Consider the following 25,767-nt stretch of genomic DNA (forward strand, 5'->3'; position numbering starts at 1 on the left):
TAACTTTTGACTATCAGAGGAGGCGCAATTTTATTTGATGTATCTGTTAATAAAAAAGTGAGCTTTTACGGTTCTAAAAAACCAGATATAACACAAAATTGTTTGAAAATATATCCAACGTAATGTGCAAAACAGTGATCATCAGAAATTTTAGTGCATGGGTCTCAAAAATAATTCAGGAAAAAGGTAAACCGCTGTAGCTTATCGTAGAAAGGTAATTGTTGTCATAGAAACTGAAATTGAAGTGTTGAATACTTCCGACATAAAATAATAATTTTGAATATATGTTGATTAAAATGATACATGAAATGTTGATGTAACCTGTGTTGTAATTTTTCTATTTTACGTTAAAAGTGTTACATATATTGGGAAAAGGTTTGTCCGGTTGAAATTGTGGACAAATTCTCTTGTGTGAAACATAATCTTCATTAAGGATATCCGATCCTCAGCCAGGAAGGATAACTCCAAACATTGATATTTAATTTGAAATGCATAGATGCTTTATGCCAAATTTGGTTGAAATTTGTTCAGTGGTTGCAGAGAAGAAGCTGAAAATGTTCAAATGTTAACGCACAACTCACGACGCACGACGACGGACGAAAACAGATAGCAATAGGTCCTCTGAGTTTACTCAGGTGACCTAAAAAAAAGGTATGGCTTATATCATGGAGAGTGTGTTATGGCCTTGAATCAAGGTCATTTAGGATGAGATATTTTGACTGGATGCATTGTTTGAAAAAAACCTGTGTGAATTTGTCAATACAATAGCGCATACAAATGGGGTATGCTCATCACCATCTTGTGTCATGGTGTGACCCAAGGTCATTTTGACAAGGTCAAGGTCGCAAACATTCCTTTACTATCACTTTTTTAATAGTAAAACATTATAAGATGATATCTACCCTTAAAAGATTGCTTTATCATTAGAACGTGGCATGACCTCGACTCAAGGTCATTTCTCTCTGTCCGTAGCTCCGACGGAAGACCTACTCATTGCTTTGCAACGAGCTCGGCTCTAGTTATTTTTCTCTTTTACTTCAGTTAAAATTTCCTAAATATGTAGGCCGATTTTGCACCTTCGTGGCTTTACTTCTTTGGTGATTTTAGCCCCTCTTCTCAGGTTCCAGAAGGAGGGGGAGAAACCATTAAATTCACATATTTTTCTTTCCCCTTCACCCATAGATGCTGTATACAAAATTTGGTTCAAATTGATTACGTAGTTTCAGAGAAGAAGCTAAAAATGTTAAAAGTAAACTACCGACTTACGACCTACGACTGACAACGTAATGCGTACGATAACGAACAAAAAACAGATAGAATAGGTCTCCTGAGTTTACAACAATAATCAACTATAGTTTGCAATTGTTAACTTTAAATGGACAATTTTACCTGATTTATGCCATTTTGTACTATACATGTAGTAAATCAAAGATTAAAAGATTTAACTATAGAAAATCATCGTTCCAAAGCTTTCACTACAGTCAATAAAAGCTATATACAACGTCCTTATTTTGATCTGATTGTGCAGGTGTTGGAATATAGTCGGTTCCATTACTTTCACAAAACAACTTAAGAAGGACACAGGACTATTAATACATATTATAAATTGTAAATTGTTTAACGCCGAGTCGGCAATTTTCAGCCATGTTTCGGCGGAACACAAAATGGAATGATTATACATAATGGAAAGATCGTCTTCCTTAAATAAAAATAACCTATTGCGTTGGAAATATATCATTTTAAAGGAAAACTACAATTAAATTTTGTTAGTTAAACAATAAACATAACGATATTGCAGTATTTTACATTGTAGATTTCAACACCTTGTGATCAATCTAATGAAAAAATGTGTATAAATGAAAATGTAAGATTTTCAAATATGTACTAGAATGCATCACAAAATGTTCTTAACTTCTACAATTAGATGACATACCATCATAATCCAGTATACATAATATGGGAGTAAGTTTTTTTGGCATTATGATATATTTTGAAATGTTATATTTTCTTGACTTTTCTAAGTTTGACCTCCATTTATGGTATTCAATATTTTAGTACTGTTAATGTACAGAATAACATTTTCCTGTGTATTCTTTTAGTGCTGTTATTAATTGGAAAAAAACGTCTGCTAACAGGTACATGCTATTTCTCTTGCATATACATGTACACGGGTTGTTCAAAAAGTTTACTGACAATGACGTTTTTGTTAAAATTATATATTTATCAAAATACTTCTTATTAAAAATCAAGTCAGAAAGATTAAATTTTTTTTATTGAACTTTATATTTTCGTAAAAAATTGGGTATTTAAAGGTCACGGATAGTGCGCACGGACCAGTCTGATGTTGAGCTAATTTCATTAAAACGTCGAACATTTGGATATTGAATTTTTGATACATGTTCATGGACACAAACTTCATTTTTATTATTACGTCACAATGAAAAGTGCTAACAATCATCTTTAAACATTGATTATATTTTTTTTTAATTTCTAAAATTCGAAACAATACACAATAATTTATGAGGGTCATCAATATAAACTATGCGTATACACAGGCTGCACAGTTCAGCCCGATGTTGCACAACGTCATGAACAGAAATATCCACTTTCACGAAATATCAAGTTTTCAAATCCATGTTGTGTCTTCAAATTTGTAAGCACCGTTGAAAAATTCGTATGTACCCATCTCAAATCAATAAATTTAACATATCCTAATATCATCGAGTTCTTCGAGCAAATATTTTGTCTCTGACATCGTTTTAACCTTATTAAAACATAATTTTTTGATCGGACGACCGACGTCGCTTTTTCTGTCGAGTTTTGACACATATTCGTTGAGGTTTTCGTTCAGATTTTTCCACTGTCTATGTATGTCGCCCGCGGAGCGCAGTGGTTAGAGCGTCTGCTCTAGAGTCTTGAAGTAAGGAGTCAATCCCTCCACCGGCAAGTGGATGTGTCTCCATATGAGTGAAAAATTCTCGAGAGGGACGTTAAACAATATATCAATCAATATAAAGAAACCCACTGTCTTTGTAGTAACTGATACTCAAGATATCAAAAAATGGTTATCTGGTTATAGCCTCTTTATTTGTGTTACATACATTTTTTTTATTAAGCTTTGATTTGATTTATATAAAAAAAAATTCTAGTTTTCATGCAAACATTTGATTTCAAATTTTATGGCATTTTAACCTTGGTCCGTTTGCACTATCCTCGAAATTTTTAGACCCCGGTTTTCATGGTTTTTACAAAAAATATAAAGTTACATCAATAAAATTTATATCTATCTTACTCTGTTTTTCATGAGAAATATTTTGATATACAAATGACACAGAAAGAACCATTTATTAGAACAAAAACATCATTGTCCAGGAACTTTTTGGACCACCCTTGTACATATATAATATTCTGAAATACGCTAAATCAAATCTACGCTAACTTGTTCAAAAGTCATTTCTGCGAAATATTGTACAGGCTTAATATAATCAAGTTGAATTATTGTCCTGTCCTTTAAAATAAAAAAAAACAAGTTAAATTCATGGTGATCATTGGCTCCATGGTTGGAATAAAAATATTAAATTGTCGGGAGTTTGGGGCTTGGATGAATTTCAGATCTAAGTACTAGATCCTAAGAATAAATTAATGGCTTTTTAAAAATGAATACAGACTGGTTTAATGATACACACATTCATGTAGTCATAGGTTCTATGAGTAATGCTCCTAATTTGAAGCATCTTTGCTTTTAAGCTTCAATACTGCTGTTTTTATTTCTTGCACATCAGACAGTATTGTCTTTACCATTTCATGCTGATCTTCCATTTTAATCTTTTCTATTACAGCATCTTCAGTTTCCTTTCTTAAGGTCAGTTTCTGAATTTCATTAAGGTTATCCAAGTATGTCTTTCCAGTGAAAGTTTCCAGTCTTTGGCAAATATCTACCATCATTGACCAGGTGTCATTGAATTCTGTCTGAGGGATGGAGGCTGAGCTCACATGTGCAGTCAAACTGTTACGGATTGACCTAATTCTCTCGATATCATCACCCACAGTCACATCTCCTGCTGCAGGCTCATCACCCCATTTTTGTTTTGTTGGTTTAGGAATCTTTTTGCAAATGTTTCTTATCAATGTGTATGTTAAAGAAATATCAAAATCCTTATATCCGGAATGTTTTGCATCTGTCAAGTGTTGCTTTTGTTCAGGGCGCAATCTTACATAAAAGTTTAATGATGCTTTTGCCTTGTTCTCAATAAGGGAAGGGGAAATCTCAATCTCTAGTATGTCTCGGCATGCCTGATTTAACACATCGTTTGTTGCCATTCCAAGTCTGGCAAATCTGGACCGGCCCCCAATGTCTTGTCCAGAAGCTGTCGAAGTGCTGGGATTACTCAGTGTTATCTGGAACAAGATTTCACCACATTTAGTTAAAAAAAAACCACGCATATTAGGAGGAAAATATAAAATAACTAAAAACAAGAGGCCCATGGGCCACATCGCTCACCTGAGAAGCTTTGACCATTCTGTTCTTTACCAGATTTCATCCTTGTTATACATAATGCATCCCCACCCTACCCCACTGATCATAATTTAGACATTTTGAAATCTACACTACCCCATGATTCTTCCATGGGCACATATGTTTCGGCTTTTTTTGGCCCAGTGGTTCCTGAGAAGAAGATTTTCAAAGATTTTTCCTATATATTTCTATGTAAAACTTTAATTCCCTATAATGGCCCCGCCCTTCCCCCGGGGGTCATGATTCCTACAATTTAGAATTTACACTACCCCAGAATGCTTCAACATAAGCTTCACTTTTTCTGGCCCAGTGGTTCTTGAGAAGAAAATTTTCAAAGAATTTTCCTATATATTTCTAAATAAAACTTTGATTCCCCATTGTGGCCCCGCCCTTCCCCCAGGTGTCATTATTTGAACAATTTAGAAATTACATTATACCAGGATGCTTCCACATAAGTTTCAGCTTTTCAGGCCCAGTGGTTCTTGAGAAGAAGATTTTCAAACATTTTTCCTATATATTTCTATGTAAAATTTTGATACCCCATTGTGGCCCCGCCCTTCCCCTGGGGGTCATGATTTGAACAATTTAGAATCTACACTATACCAGGATGCTTCCACATAAGTTTCAGCTTTTCTGGCCGAGTGGTTCTTGAGAAGACGATTTTCAAAGATTTTTCCTATATATTTCTATATAAAACTTTGATTCCCCAATGTGGCCCCGCCCTTCCCCCAGGTGTCATTATTTGAACAATTTAGAATCTACATTATACCAGGATGCTTCCACATAAGTTTCAGCTTTTCTGGCCCAGTGGTTCTTGAGAAGAAAATTTTCAAACATTTTTCCTATATATTTCTATGTAAAACTTTGATACCCCATTGTGGCCCCGCCCTTCCCCTGGGGGTCATGATTTGAACAATTTGGAATCTACACTATACCAAGATGCTTCCATATAAGTTTCAGCTTTTCTGGCCCAGTGGTTCTTGAGAAGAAGATTTTCAAAGATTTTTCCTATATATTTCTATATAAAACTTTGATTCCCCATTGTGGCCCCGCCCTTCCCCCGGGGGTCATGATTTGAACAATTTAGAATCTACACTACCCCAGGATGCTTCCACATAAGTTTCAGCTTTACTGGGCCAGTGGTTCTTGAGAAGAAGATTTTTTAATGACCCCACCCTATTTTTGTCTTTTCTTCATCATCCCCCCTTGCGAGGGGATATGTCCCTTCATTTTAACAATTTATATTCCCCTTTACCCAAGGATGCTTTGTACCAAGTTTGGTCAAAATTGGCCCAGTGGTTCTTGAGAAGAAGTCGAAAATGTGAAAAGTTTACAGACGGACAGACAGACGGACGGACGGACAGACAGACGGACGGACGACGGACAAAATGTGATCAGAAAAGCTCACTTGAGCCTTCGGCTCAGGTAAGCTAAAAATCATATCTTGAATTGAAATTACATGGTATTTTATGGAAATGAAGATAGTTATTTGGATGTAAGTGGACGCAGTCATTATTGAATAAATTAAATTTGAATGGTCTAAAAGGATCTCAATGTCATATAATCATACAATAAGAAATACTTTGTTAATTGGTTTGCAGTTGCTAAATGTATGTTTTATGTATTGATGTAGACTAAGTATTTTACATTTCAGAATAATTACCTGTTTCCAATATTTTGTTATATCTCCTTTGTTGATACGATGCTTTTTATTCGCCGGACAGGATGGACAAAGAAAAGTTTCTTTGATAAACTTAGATTCACTAATGACAGCGCTTTCTTTGCTGTCACAAAATCCAGTGGATTTGCATTTGAATGCAACAAGGAATTCCGAGCTTTTCTGGAATGTGTTGGAGAGGTTATCTAATATACGCTCAATGTTTTCCCTAATCTGGTGACAGGTTGAAACATCAACTTCTCCCTCCACAACAAACACTTGCAACTGAATTTCTGTTTGAGTCATTCCAAGCATGATGTTATGGTGCTGGTCATGAAATACGAGAATAGCTGCAGTCTGGTAAATGCATCCTCTGTCTTCATCTGTAAAAATCTCCCAGTTAGGAATCTGCATGCACGTTGCTACAAGGCGATGGAAAATTTCAACAGGAAGAACATCAAACGTGTAGCAAAGGATGGAGGAGGCAGGGTATGATGAAAAGCAGTCTACTGGAAATTGCATCTTGTTCATACAGGGGACATACCAAATTTTGTCGCTCTTTTTAGCTAAGAGTCCTAACTTCTCCATGTACATCATGATATCCTCTTTGTGCTCAAGGTAACCATTGTTGTTCATTCTCCATATGGCAGAGAGTAGTGCTTCATCTAACTCTCCAGTTTCATTGAATTTGTCCCATTCTGAGGCATATTCAAATAAATCTTCTTTTGCATGGTTTTTATCTGTTATGACATTTCTAAATGCATCTGCAAACCACTGAACGTCGAGGATAATAACTTTATTGAGGAATTGTTGATTGAAGTGCATAAGTTCTCTGATGTCATGGAAGAACTGCAGCATGGCATCCATATCTTCAATAGTATGGAGCTTTATTCCCTCAGGCAATGTTTCATTGAAAGCCTGAAGTTCAACCCTACTCAAAATCTTGCGAATTTTCTTTTCCTGAAAGAATGTTTCAAACATAGCCCATGACTGTGGAAGCTCTTCACCCCAGTGATCAAGCTTGCACACAACATCAGCAATGGACAGCTTAAGTTTTTCAATGCTTTTATTGTCATGGAATCCAACCGCAAATCGCCGTTTCACATCAATATGTTTTTGCAAAGACTTCTTCTTCATGTCAAGAGTCTTCCATACTTCTCGGAAAAACAATTCTTTTTCCTAACGAAAACAAATTCTTCATTTTATTTTATGCTAACAAATTAGTCATAGTAAAATAATGTTCATAATCATACAATGATTGTTATTGTTTTGTTCCCACAGAGTTTATGAAACACATTTATACCTGTTTATATTATATTAAATAGTTAGAGATCAGAAAAACCATGTCAAAGTAAAATATGCATGTGTAAACAATAAATAACAGTATTTAAAAATGATACCTTCTCTGTTTTGTTCTCACTGTGTGTTCCAACCAGGATGACAGGAGCCTTATCACTGCCATATTGATGAATGGACTTCATCCAGAATTCAAGATAATCTGAAAAACAAAAAAAAAACATTCAGCTATAAGAGTTTTCTTTGAGATAGATTGCAGGAAATGATGGCGGACGTAAATGAAAAACTATATAGGTAAGAGCTATTTACAAGGCAGGGCATACATGTAACAAACTTATTGCCTTCGTGAGGCTGCAGAGAAAGGCCAATGGACCACATCGCTCACCTGAGCACTAGGGGTAGGAAAAGGTAAAAATTGGCTTTTTATTAGTTAAAAAGTAGTCCCATGACCAATCATGGATTTGTCATTTTTTAGAAAATGATTTTTAAAGAATTTTCCTATATATATCTTTGAAAACTTTGTTCGGCCATTTTGATTTTGGCCCTGCCCTACCCCTGGGGGTCATGATTTGAAAAAACAAAATGAATCTACACTACCTGAGCATGCTTCCATATAAATATGATGAATTATGGTTTTGTCATTCTTGAGAAGGAGATTTTTAAAGAATTTTCCTATATATTTCTATGTAAAACTTTGGTCGGCAATTTTGCCCCCCCCCCCTCTTTCCCCCGGGGTCATGATTTGAATAAACTTGAATCTACACTACCTGAGCATGCTTCCATTAAATATGATGAATTATGGCTTTGCTATTCTTGAGAAAAAAAAAATTAAAGAATTTTCCTATATATTTCTATGTAAAACTTTGGTCTGCCAGTTTGGCCCTGCCCTACCCTCAGGGGTTATGATTTCAACAAACTTGAAACTACACTACCTGAGCATGCTTCCATATAAATATGATGAATTGTGGCTTTGTCATTAAAATTCTTGAGAAGAAGATTTTTAAGGAATTTTCCTTTATATTTCTATGTAAAACTTTGGTCGACCATTTTCGCCCCGCCCTACCCCTGGGTGTCATAATTTGAACAAACTTGAATCTACACTACCTGAACATGCTTCCATATAAATTTGATGAATTATGGCTTTGTCATTCTTGAGAAGAAGATTTTTAAAGAATTTTCCTATATATTTCTATGTAAAACTTTCGTCGGCCATTTTGTCCCGCCCTACCCCGGGGGGTCATGATTTGAATAAACTTGAATCTATACTACCTGAGCATGCTTCCATATAAATATGATGAATCATGGCTTTGTCATTCTTGAGATGAAGATTTTTAAAGAATTTTCCCATATATTTCTATGTGAAACTTTGGTCGGCCATTGTGGCCCCGCCAAAATCCCGTGGGTCATGATTTGAACAAATTTGAATCTACACTACCTGAGGATGTTCTTCCATAAGTTTCATCTTTCCTGGCACAGTGATTCTTGATAAGAAGATTTTTAAAATATGCCAAAAATTTTCATTTATTCCCAATTATCTCCCCTTGAATGAGGGCGTGGCCCTTCATTTGAACGAACTTGAATCCTCTTCACCCAAGGATACTTTGTGGCAAGTTTCTTTGAATTTGACCCAGCGGTTTTTGGGAAAAGTCGAAAATGTGAAAAGTTTACAGACAGCCGAACAGGAGACAGAAAGACGCCGGACAAAACGTGATCAGAAAAGCTCACTTGAGCTTTCAGCTCAGGTGAGCTAATAAAAAATGATTATCGTTTAGGATAAAAGTTTCTTAGGTCTAAAGTTTCGAAATTCAATAAGGCAGATAGGTTCTGAAAATAGGGAAAACTTAATAATTTCCTTTTTAGTACGTCAATTACATTTATCAATGCAATAAATTTTGATCTGATGTGATGGTCCTTTTGGGCCATGCATATAATAATTAAAATACATGTACTACCTCTGTGTGTCCATCCCCTGTAAATGGAACCTTCCTGACAACACACTTCTTCTCCAACCTTATCATCAAACTTCTTCTCCATATTCAGCACCAGAATGAAGAATGCCCGGGGACTCAAAAAAATTTGGTGTGAGGCATAATATGAACACTGTCCTGCAAAGTCAGTCATGGTTATTTTTTTATCTGGATCTTCTGAAATATCTTCTGCACCTATCTGTAAATTTCCAGAAATTTCTGGACTATGACGAATATCTTTTCTTTCCTTCATAACATCTGCTACATTTTCCGGTGATGTGGCCCCCTGTGGTTCATGGGATGAGGTTGTTTTAATGTCGGTATCATCATGTGATATCTGTCCACTGCTTGATGCTTCAGTCGTATTGCCCTCATCATCAGGTGTTTCCATCTTTTCCTGTATTTCCTCATCATTGGCTGCATTTTCTGAATGGTATTCAGGAACACTCTGCTTCATATCTTTTTTATCAAGTCTGAGTTTGAAGTGTTGCTTTTGGCTTGAAGTATTTGCTGCAAATGAAAATGAATGCACATGTAACACCTTCTCACTTTGTTGTTTCTGTACTTTAAGCAAACAGACTATTATACTACTTTATATAAATCTGCAACTTAAGAAATAAATTCTAGGGACAATGAGAGTATTGAACTCCCAAAATGACATCCCCAGGCAGGTTCCAATTGAGTATGATGGTGAATTCTTTGTTTTACTACTGAAAAACCAAATATCTGTCCAATCTGTCCAATCTTAACATAAAGAAGGATGTAGGAATGGCATAAATTTTATTTTATAGTAAATATTATGTAAAAGTGTTGTTTATTAAGTTGTACAGGTGGAATTGCAAATATGAGATGGGTACCACCAATATAATGGTAGTTTCTATGTTTTGCATTAGGAAACCATAAACATGTGTCCATTCAAAGAGTAAAACAGAAGGTTTAAAATTTCTCTATATAACAAAGATTCTGTGAAAGTCTCAATAATTTGATTAAGTAGTAACAATCTTTATTCAGTGGTTAAGCGGTAATGAGGAGTTGCAGATAAGAGATAGATACCCCAAAACGTAATAGACGGACAGATGGAAGGATGGATAGGAGGACACCTTCATCGATATTACACACCCTACTTTCCATGAAGACAAGTAGGGGGATATGGTGCTTCCACATACAATTTTAATCCTACGTATAGATCTAATTATAACACAGGGTATCTAACTCCGAATTACACTCAGTACCCCCTCCTCGGAAATGCATTCATTTACACTTTCAGAGGAAATGCACTAACAAACTGTTTATTACCTCTGTCTTCTACGATAATTTATCTACACAATCAAATATGGCATGCATGTGTTTGTTTTCTTTTATCTCCGTAAACTGCAGCGTCTAAACCCTGCTCACCGATGGAAAGTCGACTTCATTTATGAAACAGTATGTGCTAATCTCGGACAAAGAGCAAAATTTAAAAAATGAGTGAGTTAAAAAAATCAATTCCATATTTTAAAAATTGCATATTAATATTGAATAAATAAAATTTGCTAAAGTCTTATTTTCCATAAAAACACTATGAAGTTTTTCCCATGTAATTTTAGATACAGATCAATCAAATTCGGGCTCAAATTATTTGCCCTGTTTAAATCAAAAGTTCATAATAATCAATAAGAAATCATTATATTTAACATTGCAAATGCACCAATTACAGAAAAAGTTTAATCTTTGCTTTTAAAAAGAACATTTGAAAAATATATACTCAGTATACTGGTTGATCACAAACCAATGAAACATAAACGAATACATTTTTTGAGCGGCATTGACCTTTTGTAAATAACCACACGCACGTAGGATATGACCCTCTCCCTCCATTCCATTCCCCCCCCTTGAAAAGTGGGGGATATTAATTTGGGTTTGTCTGTCCGTCCGTCCGTCCTTCTGTCTATCTGTAACACTTTCGTTTCCACACGATATCTCGAGAACCCTTTAAGCTTTCTCAATGAAATTTTTCATAGCAACTCCCTGTGGACTAAAGTAGAACCTTGATTTTGAGGTCAAAAGGTCAAAGGTCAAGGTCATAAATTCGCAAATTCTGTCTGTAATAACAACGTTTCCGCACGATATCTCAAGAACCCTTTGAGCTTTTGCAATGACATTTTACATATTAACTCCCTGTGGCCTAGGGAAGAGCGCTTTTGATTTTGAAGTCAAAAGATCAGAATTCAAGGTCATACATTTACACATTCTGTCTGTGTGTTTACACTATCCTTTCCGGGCGATATTTCAAGAAGATTTTGAGCTTTTGCAATGTAATTTTATACCAAAACTCCCTAGGACCTCTCTCACCCCTCTCAAAGTGTCCCGCCCCGTTTGTTTTATTAGTATTTATTTATTATATGTCCCTATTTTTAGCACAGGGGCATGAGGAGAGTTATTACGAATAAAACAGGTTCTTGGCAGACTTTATATTCTTTCTACATCCATTAGAACTGTTTAATAATGGTTATATAGACATCATGCATTGTGTAAAATTTTTACAATATTGAACGTGAATATAATTATACATGTATGTGTGACTTCATTTTTGCATATAATTTTCAAGCGGATCCGAGATGTAGTGGTATGTCTCTCGCTTCACATGTGAGAGGTACCGGGATCTAATCGAGGGCAATCCATCTTCTCTTTTTTTCGAAATACTTTTTTTTACAAAATGATAGTATTCAGCATGTGAGTTGAAAAATTTTTGAGGCCTGGCTTGCACAAACTCATAAAATCATCATTACGGTGTGATCAATATTCCATATAAAAAGAATCTTCTATACACATAATAAAGAATAAACAATTAAATTTTTATATCCGTACTGGCATATTTAATTTTCTTCTGTATACATTGAATAATTCTACAAATTCAGTCAGGGGGATCCGACCCTCCCCCTGAACTGCACATGGTTCAGGGGCATAGCAACGGGGGGGTGGGGGGTGGGGGGGGGGGTGGTGCCCCCCACTTTTTCCACCAACCTTACTTATACTATAGGAAAAGTTAATTGAAAGCTTGGTTGCCCCCCCACCCCCCACACACTTTTAGTGATGTACCGAAAATGTAGTATGAGAATTGGTAGTGAATGTAGTTGACACTGAGAAATAGTTTACCTCAACCCCCCCCCCCCCCCCCCCCCCCCAACCACCACCACCACCACCACGAAAAAGGGTTTTCAACTTTGGGCAATTTCTTTTTTTATGTTTTTTTTTTTTTTTAACTTTTTCAGGTAAGTAAAAAAAAAATTTTCTCTGGCTGCCCACCTTTCAAAAACGATGCTACGCACCTGTGGTTCACTTTTTCCCTAAGCGGGGGACAAAAATTCTCTGAATTAGCTTGTTCTAGCTAAAGCCGGGGATTAGTAAACTTTTTCCGATTTTTGTATTTTTACTGAACTCTACCCTATATGCGGTTGATTTAATCGAAATATTTACTAATCGAAGGCACATAAAAAATTAAATAAAAATCTGAAAAGAAAGAAGAATGTCTTTATAATTTTTTGATATCTGCATATTATATGTTTTCCGACGCTTTAGATTATGATAAAGTGACGATTAAGTGAGGCAGACGACGAGAATAACAAGAGGCCCATGGGCCACATCGCTCACCTGAGAAGCTTTGACCATTCTGTTCTTTACCAGATTTCCCCCATCTTATACATAATGCATCCCCACCCTACCGCACTGATCATAATTTAGACATTTTGAAATCTACACTACCCCATGATCCTTCCATGGGCACATATGTTTCAGCTTTTTTGGCCCAGTGGTTCCCGAGAAGAAGATTTTCAAAGATTTTTCCTATATATTTCTATGTAAAACTTTGATTCCCCATTGTGGCCCTACACTACCCCAGGATGCTTCCACATAAGTTTCAGCTTTACTGGCCCAGTGGTTCTTGAGAAGAAGATTTTTTAATGACCCAATCCTATTTTTGTCTTTTCTTGATTATCTCCCCTTGCGAGGGGATATGTCCCTTCATTTTAACAATTTAAATTCCCCTTTACCCAAGGATGCTTTGTACCAAGTTTGGTTAAAATTGGCCCAGTTGTTCTTGAGAAGAAGTCGAAAATGTGAAAAGTTTACAGACGGACAGACAGACGGACAGCTAGACGGACGGACGGACGGACGACGGACAAAATGTGATCAGAAAAGCTCACTTGAGCCATCGGCTCAGGTGAGCTAAAAACAAATTGCAAGCCATCTTTTTTTTATATATCAGTCGAAAAAGAAATACATGTTTTTAAAGACAGCGCAAAGAGATAAAAGGTTAACATTATTAGTAACATGCAATGCGTATTTAAATTCCAAAATAGGAACACCCCCAGAAAAACGGAAAAGTATCATGGTGTGATTTTTGATAAAAAAAAAATATTAATAGTTACATTTAGCAGACTTTGTCATATACATTTAATTACTAGTAACTATAATAACTTTTAATTACAGGTCACCATGACCTACTTTTTGGTCATCACTCTCCGAAAACCCAAGACGCATCAACTCACAAAATTTGATGATTCTAAGCCAATAAATACCTAAGATACTAAGATATAGCCATAAAAAGTTAAAAGTAAGTCACAGTGACCTATTTTTTGGACATCATTGTCCGAAACCCAAGATGCATCAACTTACAAAGTTTGATGATTCTAAGCCAATAAGGACCATACTTAAATAAAGCCATAAAATTTCAAAAGTAGGTCACCGTGACCTACTTTTTGTTTGTTACTCTCTGAAAACCCAAGATGCATCAACTCAAAAAGTTTGTGATTCTAAGCCAATAAATACCTAAGATAGTAAAATATAGCCATAAAATGTTGAAACTAGGTCATTGTGACCTATATTTTTGTCGACATTTTTCATAGTCACAAGATGCATCTGCTGACCAAGTTTGATGATCCTAGGTCTGAAGGTAATCAAAATATGCCTTTTAAACAATTCGAAAACAAATGCCTGCAAAATTCAACAAGAGGCCCAGGGGACACATCGCTCACCTGAGCAATTTGCTAGGAAAAAGCACATATCAGATCCGAACTTTCCGAACTGAGTTTGGGGGGGGGGGGCTTGAATTTTAACCTCATAGGGGGTCATGGTTTGAACAAACATGAATCTACACTACCTGAGGATGATTCCATATAAATATCACTAAGCATGGATTTGAAGTTCTTGAAAAAAAGATTTTAATAGGTTTCCCTATATATTCCTAAGTAAAACTTTGATCGGCCATTTTGGCCCCACCCTACCCCCGGGGGTCATGATTTGAACAAACTTGAATCTACACTACCTGGTGATGATTCCACATGAGTTTCACCTTTCCTGGCCCAGTGGTTCTTGAGAAGAAGATTTTTAAAGATTTTTTCTATATATTCCTATGTTAAACTTTGTGATCGGCCATTTTGGCCCCACCCTACCCCCGGGGGTCATAATTTGAACAAACTTGAATCTACACTACCTGGTGATGATTCCACATGAGTTTCATCTTTCCTGGCCCACTGGTTCTGGAGAAGAAGATTTTTTAAAAATGCCATTAATTTTTCTCTAATTCATAATTATCTCCCCTTGGAAAAGGGCATGGCCCTTCATTTGAACAAACTTGAATCCCCTTCACCTAAGGATACTTTGTGGTAAGTTTGGTTGAAATTGGCCCAGTGGTTCTTGAGAAGAATATGAAAATGTGAAAAGTTTAACAACAACGACTACAATGACAACGACAGACAACGGACAAATTGTGATCAGAAAAGCTCACTTGAGCCTTTGGCTCAGGTGAGCTAAAAAGTAGGTCACAGTGACCTACTTTTTCATTAATATGTTTTAAGGTCCCAAGATGCATCAATTAACAAGATTTGATGATTTTAAACCTCTCAGTGTCTGAAATAATTGGATTAATTGTTTTAAGAAGAATTAGTCATAAAGTTCAAAAAGTAGGTAACAGTGACCTACTTTTAAGCTGACGTTGTTAAGGACCCAAGATGCATCAACTGACAAATTTTGATGATCATAGGCATTAAAGTGCCCGAAATATGCCTTCAAATCAATTTGAAAACAAATGCCTACAAAATTTAAAAAGCAGGTCACCGTGACCTACTTTTGCGTTAACATGATGTGAAGTTGTAAGATGCATCAACTTACAAGATTTGATGATCCTAGTCCTAATAGTAGGCAAAATATAAACGTTTTTATTATTTGTAAATTTAGGTCAATTTAAAGTGACCTTGAGACCACGCTCTTTGCCCGAGGGTCATGCCTTAAAGAATTTTTAATCTTCAACATATCCTGATCCTTGTATGTAAGTTTGGTGAAAATCTGCCTGGTGGTTCTGGAGAAGAAGATTTTTAAGCAACCAGTACTTTTTGTTTTGTTTTCTTGATTATCTCCCTTTGTTTAGGAGTCCCAACCCTTATTTTAGTATAAAAGGTAGCCCTTGGGCCCAGGATACCCTGTGACAAATTTGACACTGATTGGCCAAGGGGTTCTTGAGTTATGGCCCATATTCTAAAAAGTTAATGCACACCGCAACTTGCACAAATGGCCATAGCAATAGCTCTTTGAGCCTCAATCTTCGCCAAATCTTTTTTTCAGCACATGCCCTTCGGGCAGGTGTGATCACCAATTACGCAAGCCCGAACAAATAATTACATGCCCAGAATTTTATCAAGTTATTTTATTCTTATTTGCCTTTCCATGCAAAGGAAATAATCTGAAAATCCAATCTGTCAATTTCTTGTCTCGCCATTTGTTTTCAACCTGTACACTTTTTGTGTCTCTTTTGCGGAAGAGTTCCTTGGAAATCGCGGTAAAATAAGATGTCGGTAAAATTTTATTTTTTTTTTACTTCACTTAGATTGAAAATCAGAGACTTTAAAGTACATTTTATGTTTTGAGTCTTATTTAATTCAATTATACCACAGGTACTTGTGGACAGGACCCCCCCCCCCCCCCCTTAAACACCCCTGGTGTTTAAAAATATTTTTTTTCTTTTTTTGTCATGAATTATGTTTCTAGTACTTATTTACAACGTATTCCATATGAAAAATCCAAAAAATAACATAGATTTGACGATTTACTAAAAAAGTCATACCCTGGTATTATAAAATAGAGAAGGTAAGTCACTTCGGGTTGTTAATTCGGACCCCTCTTGATTATCGGGCCTAAAATATCATATACCTACTACATGTCACCAAAATGGGTCATGATATCTTGTTTCGGTAGAGATTTTTGTCGTTAATCGTGCCATTTAATTGCCCAGACATTCCCCAGTTATCCGAGTATTCAGCATCAAACGTGAAAAATTTGGAAATGTCAAAGCAGAAATTACGGAAGTGATCCAAAAACGACACCTAGCGGGTAACTTTCGAGTTCCGAGTGTCATAGAATGAAGGGAAAAGCCAGAGAACTACGAAAAAGTTCGGGAAAATTTTGATAAAAGTCGAAATCGATTCATTAGAATTTAGATTTTGCTGCAGATTTTCGAGATGAATTAGGGTCGTCTTCAATATTCTTTTTACTAAAGACGATTTGTTACTGATACAATATAGTGTTTTAAAAATCGCATAGAGACATTAAATGACATGTAACCCCCCTTTTCTACGTGGATATGTTTAGGCAAACTCAACTTTAATTTTCTAGTGACTGTGTCTGCGTAAAGGTTGATTTCTGTTAATGCGTTAGTTTAAATAGATAAATACGACCAGAAATGTGCTTATTCAAAACAGCACAAAAATCATTATTCGCTATATTATTTATTATATGGGAAGGAGTGTGTGCACGTCATTACAGGTTAGAATTATTTTGATTATACTATAAATGTAGAGAAAGGCGTCTATCCCATATATCCCAGAATACATCCCATCCAATATTCAGTAGTCAAAATCAAGTACATGCAGGCACGTAGCATCGTTTTTTGAAAGTGGGGGGGGGGGGGCAACCAGAGAAAAATGTTTTTTTACTTGCCTGTAAAAGTTGACAAGCAAAAAAAGGAAATTTGCCCAAACTCGAAAATCCTATTTTGGGGGGGGGGGGGGGGGGGGGTAGTGGCCAACCTTTTCCAAGGCCAACTCCCTTTTACTTCCAATTTTTTTGCATACAATACCACATTTTCTTCCTGGCCCCCTATTGCTACATCCCTGAGTACATGTACAACAAGTGACAATATTAAACGATGGCTGTTAGATAAGACATACCGAAAGTAGTTTTAAGTCTATGAATTTATACCTAGACAGGCTCGTAGGAAGCAATTTCAGACTGGGGGATGGGGAACAGCCAAACATTTTTAGTTAGGGCACTATGCTATCAACTTAAAATTCCGCAACAAGCAAAAAGAAATGTCACTGGTTTTTATTGAGGGGCACGAGCATATAGTACCCGTACAGCATATTATATAATACATTTATAAAAATATTATTCCTACGGCCATGTTAGATAAATAAAAAGAAGTTAAGCTTCTTTAACAAAGCAGCTAGATATACACAGCCAAGACCAGAAACAAACTCCGAGGCTGTAGTAAGGACAATAAACGAGAGAATGTGATCTAATGAAAAGTTCCGATTTTCATTTATTTTTAAGAAACGATTCATAAATGCTTAAATTCTATGGCAAGTGAGAATCATTGTATAAGATAATTAATTTCATGATATCGGAATTATTGTAGATTGGGGCGGCGATGGGGGTGGGGGTTACATGTATTTTAATGTCTATTGCGATTTTTAATACGCTATATGGTATCAGTGATAAATCCTCTAAAAAGAATATTGAAGACGACCCTAATTCATCTCGAAAATCTGCAGCAAAAATTTAAATTCTAATGAATCAATTTCAACTTTTATCAAAATTTTCCCGAACTTTTTCGTAGTCCTCTGGCTTTTCCCTTCATTCTATGACACTCGGAACTCGAAAGTTACCCGCTAGGTGTCGTTTTTGGATCACTTCCGTAATTTCTGCTTTGACATTTGTAAATTTTTCACGTTTGACGCTGAATACTCGGATAACTGGGGAATGTCTGGGCAATTAAATGGCACGATTAACGACAAAAATCTCTACCGAAACAAGATATCATGACCCATTTTGGTGACATGTAGTAGGTATATGATATTTTAGGCCCGATAATCAAGAGGGGTCCGAATTGACAACCCGAAGTGACTTACCTTCTCTATTTTATAATACCAGGGTATGACTTTTTTAGTAAATCGTTAAATCTATGTTATTTTTTGGATTTTTCATATGGAATACGTTGTAAATAAGTACTAGAAACATAATTCATGACAAAAAAAGAAAAAAAAATATTTTGACCAGGGGTGTATAATGGGGGGGGGGTCCTGTCCACAGGTACCTGTGAATTATACCGAGGCTTATGCCTTAGAATTAACATGCCCTTCGGGCTTGTAAGTGTACAATTTCCACATGCCTGCTTCCAATTTTACCAGGTCCCGGGCATCGGACTCCCGGGATTTGTCGAAGACTGGAGCCTTTGGCTCAGAAGAGCTAAAAATTACAAACGGACGGACAGCTAGACGGGCAATGGACAAAATGTGATCAGAAAAGCTTACTTGAGCCATCAGTTCAGGTGAGCTAAAAATACCTTGGATGCTTTCTGTCACATCAAAGACATCTGAGTGGATATTGACTCCTCTAGTTGACGTAATAGTTTCCTTTATTTCTTCCAGGTCAATGTCCTTCAATCTCTCTAACAATGTTGTTTTACCACTTCCGGCACACCCTATTATCATCCCAGAGGCATGGTACATGGTTGTCTTCCCTTTTTTTAAATTCTCAATGAAATTCGTCACAGATTTGTCTCCCCTTAGGATAATCTGCATTGGTATTCCAACTGTAATGACAAAACTCTAACATTACAAAGCTGTGACAGAGTTAAACTCATGATGACAAACAATCATGGCTAGAAGCCTCTGATGAGGCTGTACTCTACTGGTTTGTACTTATAACGAAGCTAAAGAAGAGTAGCACTTGGACTTGAAACTTTGCAACGGCAATGAACAGAGTAATGGTCTTTGGTTTAGTCTTTTTTGTAGCAAGATTTATTGCAATCAGATTAATGCAATCAGATGAATGTAGGAAGAGTAATGAAACCTTTTAAAAGATTTTAAAGATATTTTGATTTAAAGTAACCATGGCAACTTCATTCAATAATATCCAAAAAAAAATTGTTAAATCAATTATGTATCTCAGTGTAATCTATTTGCATGTCAAGTTACACAAAAACTAAAGCAAAACTATAGGACAAGCATTTTGAATGCATTTCACAGAAATTTGTATTTTTAGTAACCACAGCGTAAACCTTATCTAATTAAATAATTCAGGTGAGATAAAAATAGATTTACATTTTATAAATACAGCTTCATGGAATGACTGGTCCTCCATTGTTGGGTGCGTGAAAATATCTTGTCCAAGTCTTTCTAAAAACTCCTCATTTTTTTCTGGCATTAACCAACAGCAAACTTCATCCTCTCCTCTCTGATAATTCCATGATCTACAGTACTCAGCAATGTTTTCTTTTTCTGCCCAACTCAAGAAAATATCAGTAAAGTTTAACTCAAAACTCTTTGAAAATTTCATGAAACTTAAGCTTTTGAAGAGCTCAGTGGAAAAAGTTATCTCTGATTCATTGAGTTTCAGAATTGGTTTGTATTGTTCCAAATCTGTACGAACAAATGGCTTTGTGATTTTCTTGGAGTGAAAACTTTTTGCAATAGCATTATATTTGGTCATCCAGTTTCCTTCTTTCATGTTTATTTTGTAGGAATTGGAAAGAAGAATGCACATCAATAGTGTATCTCCATCTACAAAATAAAGAAATATATACATTTATATACAAGCTCGGAAAACACCCTGAATGTATTAACATCACCGACTATTATAATTGTTATACAGAATGGAGTAATTTTCCCATAAATTTTTATCAGCATTATACCAATAACAGGTCTCCTTACATTGTTTCAAATGTTTCTGAAAGGGCATGTTTGTGTGTCAGGGACATCCAGATAACACCGTAAAGCCTATGCACATGTATAAAAATTCCTTCAGATGTAAAATTGTGTAATTAGTAATGCTCTTCATCACATTAAATGTAAATTATGGTTAATACACTTCATTCAAGAATTTGATTGAGGTGATTCGTGGCCTTGAACTTGCTAAAGTGACCTTGCGTAAAGGTCGACACACCTCATCAATGTACCCAGTATATGCTAGCTTTCAGTTTCGTGTATTCCGATTATGTAGTTTTGGGCTTGACATGACAGACAAACAAATCGACAACTTGACAGATAAAAAGACAAGATGATTTTATATACCTCCCAATATTTGGATAAAGACAAACCTACAGACAACAAGACATCCAATTAAATGGATAGTGTACAAACTTAGGACAGAAGATTATCCCTTGTGTGTTTGGATCGGGTAAATAAAGGCCATTGTTATAAATAATTTATTGATAATTTAAACAGAATTGGATCAAATATTTAAAATATATTCCATTTACTACATACATAAAATGTTTAAGAAACTAATTAAACTCTTACCCTCCATCCTGTGAATGTTGTCAAACAATGTCTTTATCTTTCTAAGTTCATGTCTGCTGTGATCCTCAGAGCTGGTACACTCCACACACAAGGGAACACCACACGGGGTACAGAACTGGTCCAGGGGAATTCTGGGATGTTTTCTACATTTGATGTCCTCCAGAGGGACTCCTGTTAAAAATAAAAAAAGTCTTATATTGTAAATACTTTTTAAAAATCCTGATTAATCTTCACAAAACAATGTCAATTTGGTACTCATATATATAAAGAAAGTCCAAATATTTATGATATTGGAGTAGTTAAAATGTTTTGAGTTCAAAAATTTTAAAATAAAATCTTGATATTTACATTCATTAGAAAAACCATTTGTGATTTTCATTATGCCAATAAATACTAAGGGAGATAATTTTGTTCTGATAAAACATCGTTGATTAATTATCTCAAATGATTATGTATGGGGATTTCTTGTTTCCAATATCATCACCATTATAACAATATAAAACTAGAGGTACTGTGAGCAATGGGCTCACTAAATGATACCCCCCGCCTCCCATATATGTATAAATGGCAGTGTCCATGTTTTGCTATGGGAAACCCAAAATATGTGTCATAAAAAGTAAAATAGGAAGTGTCTTTTAGCTAAGTACTGATGACCTTAGCTATGCTCACATGACCTTTGTTCAGAGTTAACTCCACTCAAAATTCACTGAATACAAACATATATATATATGTGGTTGGATGTAAATTATAAATGAAAACAATCCAAAAATTTTCTCATAAATTGAAATAGGTCATATGAGTTCGCAATAATGAGAAAATACTGACATAATAGTACAGACATATCATATATTACCCCCCCCCCCTTCCCTTAGCATCAATACTTAGTTCAGTAACCGTGTAAACCACAGAAATCAACCCTACATATCTCTGTCAGTGACCTCCAATGCTTGTAAAAGGGTAAAAATGAAAACATTTTCAGTGCATTATCATCTAAGGGCTTCCAGTCTCTTAAATTCATGTGGTTGGGATACATAGGGTTACAAATTGACAGAATAAATCTAGTACAAGTATTTTCTCCTTTACCATATCTTGTACTTACACTTGATACAGGTAGTGATAAGGAAATTATATTTTTAGTTTTATGGATCAACTTTTTTGAAACAAAGCAGGAGGCTAATTTGTTTTTTTAAAAGGAATTATTTTAAAACTTTTATTATGAAAAGGGAGGTAACTTAATTTTTTCTTTACCTTCAAATACAAAATTGAATTGTCTCCCTTTCATTAGCAAGTTAATAAAATTATTCAATGCAGTTGCATTCATGCTTATTCTATAGTTTCTAAGAAATATTTTTTTGTTCATAAAAATGAAATGAATCTTAAGCATCAGTGTGGACTTAAAGCTTGAATAATGTTGGTTATCTCGGACCTCCATATTTCATTAGACATCTAGAACTTTCCCATACAAAAAATGTCACTCCAGTACACAGTGTAGATTTACTGAACACCTGCTACAGAAATACACAACATTCCTAGACAGAGCTGTGTTAATATCAATGGTGTCTATATCAAACTGTCAACATTAGTACAAATTGTCATCTCTTCTGAATGTAGAATTACTTAAACTGAATACATTATCATGATTATATAGGACTTTGTAAAAAATAAAAAAAAAATTCATCTGCTATTTCTCAAAACTGATCATACAACACCAAATGTATTTATTGAACAAAACTTCACACAATTTCAAAAGTTGATTATTACCCCAAAGACAGTATATGGTACATATATCTATAATTCAAAGCCTATCTGTCAAACAAATAGATGTATGAATAATATACCACAAGATGGTTCTGATAAAATTTTACAAAAAAGTTTGACATAAGATTCAGTATATACATGTATGAATCAGTGATTGAAGAGTGACACACAACATCTTACAATTCATTACAGACTAGATGTTAATCTATCATTTCTTTTAAATCTTTTTATTATATACCCATCAATTTCCTTGTTTTTGTTACTGTTAATTTTACAGAGTTTGATCCGATTTTCCGGATCACCACACTGTGGTTTTCTGAATCCATATCACCACTCTCTGAAACTGATGACGTAGTACGCAAAAACATGATGTTATTTTTCTTGCGCATTAAAAAGTCCTTAGTTATTATGCTTTGTTTTATGGATAAATGTTATACAATTGATCTCTTAAGTTTTATTCTGCTACATTTAGCTAGTTATAAGGGGGTATATAATAAATGTATCATTATAACAGTAACTTGATCCGAAGAGCCGTATCACGTCTCGTTGACAGGCGCGGATCATCAGATCACACTCGACGCTTCGCGTCTCGTGAGATCTGATGATCCGCACCTGTCAACTCGACGTGATACGACCCTTCGGACCAAGTTACTGTTATAATAATATATATTTATCATATTTGTGGTCAGAAAATTCATCTTTAACAGCTTATATTTGTTGTTTACACAATGAGCAATCATTTCTATTAGATTTGTAAATAAACACTTGAATACATTCATGTAAAGTCATTCTAAAATGACCTCTCTATTACAATGTAGTTATTTAGTATTGTTATAATAATTATACAATAAAATAAAACAGACTACAATGTTACTTACCAGTCAAAGAGTCTGTATCTACCACTCTGTATAGGTGGACTGTGTTGTTGGCCCATGCCCCTACCCACAGTAGATTAGTGTCATCATTATAACTCAGGCCCTGTGGATACTTTATCCCGTGTTGTTGTGTCAGTATCTCTGTCAGATAGTGACCATCACTATCTAACATCTTTACTGACGGTGTGTCTAGATCACAGACCAGGATGTGTGACAGCGCGTCAGTACAGATTCCTAGTGGTATTAATTGTGATCCTGATGGAGGACCTGTGTAGGAGAATCGGTAATTACCGTCACGATCTGTCACCACTACAGCCTCACGTAACAAGTCAGACACAATAACATCTCCATTGCGGTTCTCTGTGATGTAGATAGGATCATTATACAGTCCCTGACCTGTGTTGTTGTGGTGCTGTATGGTCTGGATGTTTTCTCCTGTGGAGTTATACCGCACTACCTTGCCTGTCCTTGTATCACCTCTACACATCCCGACCAGCAGGTCTCCAGTGGAGGGGGAGCTGTAGACACTCCGTGGTTCCCATGGTGCTGTGTTGTACTTTATTATCGTAGTCTTTTCTCTGTTATCTTTGGACAGTTTAATGATGTTATATTCACTGTCTATATAAATTAGATCACCATTAGAGTCCACAGCGTGTACTCCCACATCACTACCTATATCTGTCACACTGTCTAGTTCTTCCCCTTTAGTGTTTGTCAGTATAAGATTGCCTTCATCATCACTGATCCAGACCCGGTCTGATGACACACGTGAAATGTGCCAACACTGACTAACACCAGACACGGTGACAGATTTCTGGTACACTCCTCTATACATTATTTACAGCAGACCTCTATTTCTTTATCCTGATGTTGTACAACAGAATCCCGTGTGGATTTCCTCAGTCAGGGAGATCTCTCTGTAAATTACAACATTGTAACAGAATTATCTACATCAGTTACATGTCTATCTGTAAACATTAAATGTTTTAGATCTATATTTTATCTTAATACACTTCTTTTAATTAAATCTAGAACAATAACTTATCTCTGTTCACAATTAATCAAATTTACACAAATATAGAAACCTTAACACTGACTTCTGAAATCTTTCATTGTCTCTGTGAAGTGCAGGGTCCAAGTACTCTCAATGGAAGTTTATCTAAAATGAAAATATGTGACAGATTAAAACATACCATGTATTCATAATAAAAATACCGACGATTATAGACATCAGTAACATGCTTTTATTTACAGTGTACGCAGTGAATAACATGTATTTATATTAAAGTTTTGGTTTAGAACTTAAAGATCACACTATTATTAAGACACAGACACACATAAATACCTTTGTACATATACTTGGTTCTGAATTCTTTCTTTTCTTTGTATAGCAAGGTCCTAGTATTCACAGCGAAGTCTGTTTTAAAATCAAAATTTAAAGATTAAAACAAAAAAGAATTAGAGCAGTCATTCAAAATTTTTCTGCAGTGCATGAATTATAAAATATTTGAAATGTAAACTGAAAAATTGACTTCAAATATTTCCTGTTGTTTATACCGGGTAAACTTTATATACAAACTTATAAATTGTATAAAATCTTGATATTCAACCTTTACTTTATATATTACAGTATTAAATTATTTTTTTGATATTTTTCAAATATCCATTTATAAAGTAACAACAATGTGCAGTATTAAATGTAGATATTTGTGATGATGTACCACACTTTATAGATACTGGTATGATCTATTGGTGTGATGTGTTGGTACACCGTTATATAAAGTAACATAGAAATGTATACCACACTGATGCCTTGTGTCTTGTAACAACTGTACAGTTATATAAGGTAACAGAGAAATGTATACCACTCAGATTTCTTGTGTCTTGTAACAACTGTACAGTTATATAAGGTAACAGAGAAATGTATACCACACTGATTTCTTGTGTCTTGTAACAACTGTACAGTTATATAAAGTAACAGAGAAATGTATACCACACTCATTTCTTGTGTCTTGTAACCACGGCAAGGTTTCTATTACTTTTGGTTTGTGTCCTTATGGCCTGGCGAAAGAAAAAAAAAACATTATTATTCATCATCCTACAGAAACATGTATTTAATTCATTTATTTTATTTTCATTTTGATATTTC

General features: G+C 35.2%; 1 protein-coding gene across 2 annotated transcripts in view; it reads right to left on the reverse strand.

Annotated features, from left to right (window-relative positions):
• Nucleotides 1-3,687: 3,687 nt before the first annotated feature.
• Nucleotides 3,688-25,767, reverse strand: part of LOC134280873 (uncharacterized) — a 121,702-nt gene continuing 99,622 nt past the window's right edge. The window contains exons 2-10 of one of the 2 annotated variants that reach the window (XM_062763323.1): nucleotides 24,964-25,035; nucleotides 23,622-24,535; nucleotides 20,986-21,156; nucleotides 19,789-20,247; nucleotides 19,029-19,277; nucleotides 9,422-9,946; nucleotides 7,574-7,671; nucleotides 6,180-7,352; nucleotides 3,688-4,398 (exon numbers count right to left, since the gene is read on the reverse strand). In XM_062763323.1, the coding sequence (XP_062619307.1) occupies nucleotides 3,721-4,398; nucleotides 6,180-7,352; nucleotides 7,574-7,671; nucleotides 9,422-9,946; nucleotides 19,029-19,277; nucleotides 19,789-20,247; nucleotides 20,986-21,156; nucleotides 23,622-24,453 (4,185 nt within the window). In that variant the 5' untranslated portion in view covers nucleotides 24,454-24,535; nucleotides 24,964-25,035 and the 3' untranslated portion in view covers nucleotides 3,688-3,720. Of the gene's footprint in view, nucleotides 4,399-6,179; nucleotides 7,353-7,573; nucleotides 7,672-9,421; nucleotides 9,947-19,028; nucleotides 19,278-19,788; nucleotides 20,248-20,985; nucleotides 21,157-23,621; nucleotides 24,536-24,703; nucleotides 24,780-24,963; nucleotides 25,036-25,767 lie in introns of those variants that run through there. The other variant, XM_062763324.1, reaches the window with a different exon arrangement.

Source organism: Saccostrea cucullata, unplaced genomic scaffold, assembly GCF_032062105.1.
Source record: "Saccostrea cucullata isolate Sc308-1 unplaced genomic scaffold, CSIRO_AGI_Scuc_v1 ctg2582, whole genome shotgun sequence".
Taxonomy (NCBI): domain Eukaryota; kingdom Metazoa; phylum Mollusca; class Bivalvia; order Ostreida; family Ostreidae; genus Saccostrea; species Saccostrea cuccullata.